Genomic DNA, 6,326 nt, shown 5'->3' with positions numbered 1-6,326 from the left:
TTGAAAATGCTTAACATGCTTGTGCGCACGTTGGCGAGAATGATGCAAAAAGTAATATTATAGATCCCCGCCTTCAGCTCCTCCACTTCAAGGCTTACCGCGCCTTATATAGGTCTCCTTAAAACTAAACACACAAATAATTCTTACCCATTAATTAAAACTGAAGAACAAAAGCGAGGATGTTTTATTTTGGGGAGGGGGAAGGGGAGGGGGATGAAGGACTTTGATTATGCCGATATTTTTTATTCAAGTAAGCACGGAAAAGAAATCAGGGATTTGAATATACGTAAGTTAGGAGTACAAGGAAGGATTACGTTTTGCAAACGTTGGCCGCGTAGCACTTATATTTGAACAGACATAACTGATTAGAGTGTAATGTGAAGTGCTAGTTTTCAACCCAATATGAACCATATGAGCGTTAGCCCTATTAATGGAATTGGGCCCACACAAGGACAGACCTTCGGGTTAAGTTAGGTAAGCTAGGTACCCCTTAGGTTGGGGAAAAGCATTTTCTCAGAGAGAAGATGTTTAAAAAAAGGGACAAACCGATCAGAGGTAGCTCCCCAGGCCAAAGGCTAATTTGAGAACATCCGAAATTTGCACATTAGAAAAAGCGATTGATGAGCTAGGCCAGGGTTGTATTGGTTTGAAAATGAAGTACCAATGCTGAAACCCCCTCAATGCCCACTCCAAATTCCTCCCCTCCCCCCCACAACTTTAGTGACATGCACCGAAGAAAGATTTGGCGTGAAACTAAGTAATGGAGCTACTGAACGCAATACTTGAGAGTAAACTGCTAGATAAATGCCTTTTTCAGCGAAGAACATGTCGATATATAAAATTAAATGTCCTCAAATTTCGTTCATGCCCGGACTACTAAAATTATTTCTCGTTGATATGTTTTCACGACATTATAACAAGAAGTAGCTATCACTAAGTGCCAACGAGACAGTCAATATAACACATAGCATGGTTAACGATAGTTTTGTAAAGTAGCGGACGTATTTCTGAAAGCACCGGACGTAACATTTTTCGCGCCCCAAGGCGCCTTGCGAACGCCGACGTCGAGAGCTATCTATGGGGGTCTGGAAGCATGCCCCCCCCCCCACCCCCTCAGGAAATGGAAATTAAATTGAACCCAAGAATCACTTTAGCCAAGCCTAAAAGCGGAGCTCCCTAGTTCTTTATTCTTACTGCCAGTAGGGTTAGTGAAAATAAACAAACCAACCTGGCGGGTTTCAGTGAAATATATTAAAATGTGAATGATCTCGTTTTGGAGATAAAGTGAAATAAAGTGCATCAGTAAAACTATTTGTCCTTGAACTGGCAAAGTTTTTTTTTTATAATAGCTTCTAATTTTAGAGTGATTCCTATTCGCTGGCTATTGACAGTTGACTCTGAAATGGCTTTTTTTCTTTTCCCGGCATTCGCTCGCTGAGGGTGTGCTTGTTTTCTTTTTAAATTCATGCGGTTCAAGAAAAATTCATTGCCAAACTGGTGAATTCCAAAGTAAATTTCACTCGAAAAACCGATATCGTTCTCATCGTTTCGTGATTCATGCGATATCGATTTTTAGCGTAAAATGCGGCAATGCAACCAAGAAAGGACAAACTTCAAACAAGATCCGCTCCAACACTTACATAACGTTTAGGTGCTTTACACAAATTGTTGAAAACACAAGCTAGTAAAATTTATCCAGTTGGGCAAACGGATTAAAAAGCATTTGTTCGCTCGCATTTCAGAGCAAAACAAACAAACAAATCAACTTTTTCTTTATGTCCAAAAGAGTACAGATAATTGTTATTTAATTCCAGTTGACAATAAAAATTCAATTTTCATTCCTCTACAAAGGAAAAACCGATTAAACCACTTTTAAAAAAAAACAAACGGTTTAGTGCCCTAGGGAATAATTTGTGGAGTAACTTCTTCCACTAAGTATCAGCTATTACTGGTATTCTGTTTTGTCGTTGTCGTTCTCTTTCGCTCTCCATTCGTTTCTTCTTCCACCAGGCATCATGTAACCTTATCAGAGCTTCTAAAGATATGCCATAAATTGCAATACAGAGAAAAAAGCAGCTCTAAGCAAATTAAAAAATAAACACTCAGCTTTAAGTTTATGTCCCTCCCGGATGCTTGACTTGAATAACAGCGTAGCCGCCAGTGTGGACTACAGCTATCATGATATGTCAAACTGGATTGAAACCAGCGAAAAATGTACAAAGAAAACATTTTCCAAACTTGTTTTCCACCGGAACACGAAAAGCGTTGACTGTGTAAGAACTATAGTTGACGTAGTATGCCGGTGTAGCCGCGTGGAGCCACATAAACCGCGCGAAAAAAGGAAGCCTCACTTAAGTTTAGGTGAGTTAACCTGGATTGAGCCTGCAATTCAATCGAAAACCATTACCTGGTCAGAGGTCAACTTTTAAAAAAAAGCTGATCTCGGTGAGCTCTAAGCTTGAGCCAGCGATATGGTCACGTGATACTGGTCAGAGGATACCTTGTTTTGACATGTGTTAATTGATCAAAACATGGATGTCCAGTATCAAAGATGTATGCTGTAAACTAGTATGATACTGATCACATTGTCATACATGGATCGGTGGACGTACGGACGGTCGATGACGTCATGGGTATAAAACCAAAATTTCTCGCAGCGATGGGTTATCATATTTTCTTAACTAAGGTGCGCGCGCGCGGATCTCCGCTAAAAACAAACCCCTCAAATTTTGGCATCAAAGCATAGGACATGAAATGGGAAACCATCGGACGAAACGCCGGTCTCAAACGAAAACCCTGCAGATTTGTATCAGGAGTGTCATTTTTGGAACCCAACTGAATAGTAGCTGTATTATTATATTCTTTAAATTTCAAAGTACTGACTAACAATAGAAATGCAAGTAAAAACCTTTGCACACTTTGTATCTCGAACAACAATGTAAATACTGTTCAACGTGTTTTACAATTATATTGAAAGTACTGCTGCAATTTTTGAACGGCTTTATTTTAATGTCGCGTCAAATGATCGCACATCAATACGCGCGCTTGCATTAGTTCTTGGAGTCACATGATAAACGGCCTTTGTTCCCTTAATATCTTACACTACAGTTTCTCTGAAGCCCGTCGAAATTTTACACTCTCGCGCTTCGGCTCTATTAAGGCTGCCGCCTTGTCAGTCTCGCGTCGCTCTTTGCTCGGCTGTCTCTTTGGCAATAATGTGCCAAATGCAAAATAATATACAGCTCTATCTAGATCAAGAAAATAGCCGTTTGGCGTAAGCTGAAAACTCCCCCAAACTTAATCGAAACACTGAGGCCATGTCAGATCACCCCCAGAAAAAGAATATTTGAAGAGAAGGCTTATCGCATTTTCTCCCACCCAACACGTTGCAACTATTCATTAAAAAAAGCCAGACTAAAATAAATAGTAGGTGCGAAAAAGAAAAGCATTTTATTCGGTGACATTATGCCGGACATAAATATCTGTGATGATTCATATCGATCATGACCGATTGAAAAATACCAGAATATATTATAAGCTGACAACTGAGAGCTTTTTGCGCCTCATTCTAGAGTACTCTGGTTGTGGGGTATTCAAATCCAGAACATTCCTTAGCCACAGTGTTTTAGCAGTAGAGGGCAAGAAAATAAACAGTTTTATCTCAGACGTTACGTAAATTCGGGTCTTTTAGGCGAGAAAGCGATTTAATTTCAACAGTATGTAGATTTCCGAACTTGAGATGGTCATTGGTCCCATCAATAATGTAAAACCCAAAGAAAATTTAGTCTTCGTTCGTATCATTTCTACCAGCCAATTTCTTTATTTTATCATAATTTCATCATCAGAAACTGATTCCAGCTGAAATCCTGAAATACATTGATCTAATAGCAAGCTTGATGATGCAGCGCTAGCTTTGTTTTCATTTGTGGACGATTGTTATGCTAAGTTCTTCAGCGGCTGTCAACAACTTTAATTTTGTTTTCAGTTTTATCATTTTTGAAGCATAGTCGTTTTGGCACCTCTGTTATATATTTTATGCGATTTCGAGTGTATTTTCATGAAACGAAAGTTCCAGAAATGATAAACTTGCTTTTCATTTAAGAATCCCCAACTTTTCATCGCAGCTATATAACTGTTGAATTCAAATAAATGAGGTTGTTATTCCATCTCAAACGCGGATATTTTACCGAAGCGACTCATCGGGTGCCTTAATTAATGTAACAGACTCGAAACAACAGACACCGTTTTCCTTATAATATTCGTTCGCCTTAAGAACTGCGAGTATCATAAACAGCTGATTTCCACGCATTTCAATTACCATATAAACTTCTGAAATTTGTTCATAAAGCAACAGCTTTTAAGCAGGTGTCGGTATTAATTCATTGTGCAAGAAAATTGAGGTCTCTGCAAGTGAGAAATAACTCATTGTGAACGACGTTTTTTTCGCGCCGGCTGTTTGATAAAATCGCCATCCAATCAAAAACACTGTTTCAGTTGTCCTGACCAATCGACGTCTTTGTTTTAAGTGTCATCGAAGTAAACAAACATGGCGGCGTTTCCCAGAGAAACCGAACGTGACCCAAATGAAATGGGCGATTCTCGGAGTCAAACGAGCACTGAGAGTTGGAAATAGCGTTATATACCTTCATTTGAACTTTCAAAGTATGTTTTTTTTCCTGAATTTGACCTACAGTTAAGGTAACGTTAAAGGAACAGGAGATACGAAAATATGGCAATTGAAGAGCTAACCGAAACTACGGCGAGAGAAAATAAAAGATATTCGCGAAGCAATAGCTGTTGTTGCAGCAGGTATCTTTTCATGCTGATTAATTGAATACTATGTGTTCTACAGACGATGGATGCTGGGCATATCCACGTAGAAATCAGTGTTTGGTAAGGCGAACTTCTCCTACGGACAGACTGGCAACCCACAACAACGCCAGAAAGAGGAGCAAGCGGCTCTCTCATCCTGCGGATCGTTCGAATTTCTTGGTAAACATTGTGTTCTACACAGTGATCTGGATTACACACACTGTTCTATTCGCTTTATTTCTCGGTGTTGTTGTTCTTGTGGTTCCACTCAGCTATTTTGTGAGGAGAATTGTTGTGTATTACAGCCTTCGTAATCATCGAGAAAAGCTGACCAAGATGTCCGATTCAGAGGCAGTTTGGTTAGCGAGTTGTGTAAATAATGAACTGAAAACTTCGGTTTCCAACATTTTCTTTCTATTTGAGGGGAAGATTACTATGGACGAGGCTCTGAGTTTTGTCCGTGATAGCCTACTTTCTCAGGGTAAGCTAAGTGGAATAAACACACGACTTCTCAAACTTAGATACTCTCCAGTTCGGGTGATGGCTGGTTATGGATGGAAGGACATAGTGGATTTTAACAGCTGCAATTACGTCTTTGAAAGCATGGACAATTCTTCTTCTTTAAGCGCGGTGGAATTGGGAGGAACTACACAAGTGCTAGACAACGAAACCCTTGAAACAATGTGGCGGGTTTTATTATTTCCAAGCTTCCGTGAAAGCGAGAACACCGGCGTTTTAATGCAAACCCACGAGAGTACTGCCGACGTTTTTACATCCACACGATTCTTATTGGAATCACTTGGTTACAAGACGATATACTTAAAGAAGCAGTGTTTTCTTTTGGGTCGCGTAGCCACATTTTTGTGTGCTTGCTACACTGGTCCGCTCGTTATTCTGAAAAGACTTTTCATGAGGACGACAGATCGATTATTTAATACAGCTGATCGTCAAGGGTCGAAGGATTCGTTACACGTGACGTGGTCACGAGCCGTGGATTTAAAATCTGTCAAGAGGATTAAAGACATTACTCGAACGAAAGGTAAGTCTTTTATTCTAGATATTTTTCAGTTAATTACTATATTAAAAAGAATAAATAAAATCCGTGGAAATTGGATAATTCAAAAAGACATAGTGCCTCATAACCCTTGCAATGGCAAGGTGGTTTCACTCAAAGTAACTCAAAGTGATTGCTTTGGTAAATTCTCACAACTATCACGACAGAAGCTTTGAAGTAGATTTAGATGAGTTTTACTCTATGGTTAAGTTCATCAGCTCGAAGAAAACGTAAAACATAAAATAATCTTATCAGTGGGCAGTCAGTTTTGTTTTTTTTGTTTTGAATCATATGATGTCATTTGTAGAAAAACCATTATCCCAAGAGTCATTCGAAATAAATATTTTTATCAATCTTCTCAAGTGTAATTTTTATGATGCAAAACAGTGTCAACTTGTGTATAAGAACCTTGGTTTTTTTTATCCGTTTGATTGACATTTGCCATTAGTGCCCTTCTTGC

The 6,326-nt window shown here is 39.1% G+C and overlaps 1 protein-coding gene across 1 annotated transcript in view; it reads left to right on the top strand.

The window, feature by feature from the left end:
• The first annotated feature begins 4,555 nt into the window (after positions 1 to 4,555).
• The window catches only part of LOC138042317 (uncharacterized), a 10,172-nt gene continuing 8,401 nt past the window's right edge, over positions 4,556 to 6,326 (top strand). The window contains exon 1 of the mRNA XM_068888171.1: positions 4,556 to 5,851. Within this exon, the coding sequence (XP_068744272.1) occupies positions 4,840 to 5,851 (1,012 nt within the window). The 5' untranslated portion in view covers positions 4,556 to 4,839. The remainder of the gene's footprint in view (positions 5,852 to 6,326) is intronic.

This window comes from Montipora capricornis, chromosome 3, assembly GCF_036669925.1.
Source record: "Montipora capricornis isolate CH-2021 chromosome 3, ASM3666992v2, whole genome shotgun sequence".
Lineage (NCBI taxonomy): Eukaryota > Metazoa > Cnidaria > Anthozoa > Scleractinia > Acroporidae > Montipora > Montipora capricornis.
Note: the sequence above shows the minus strand (reverse complement) of the source record. Positions and strands in the feature narration are given on the sequence as shown.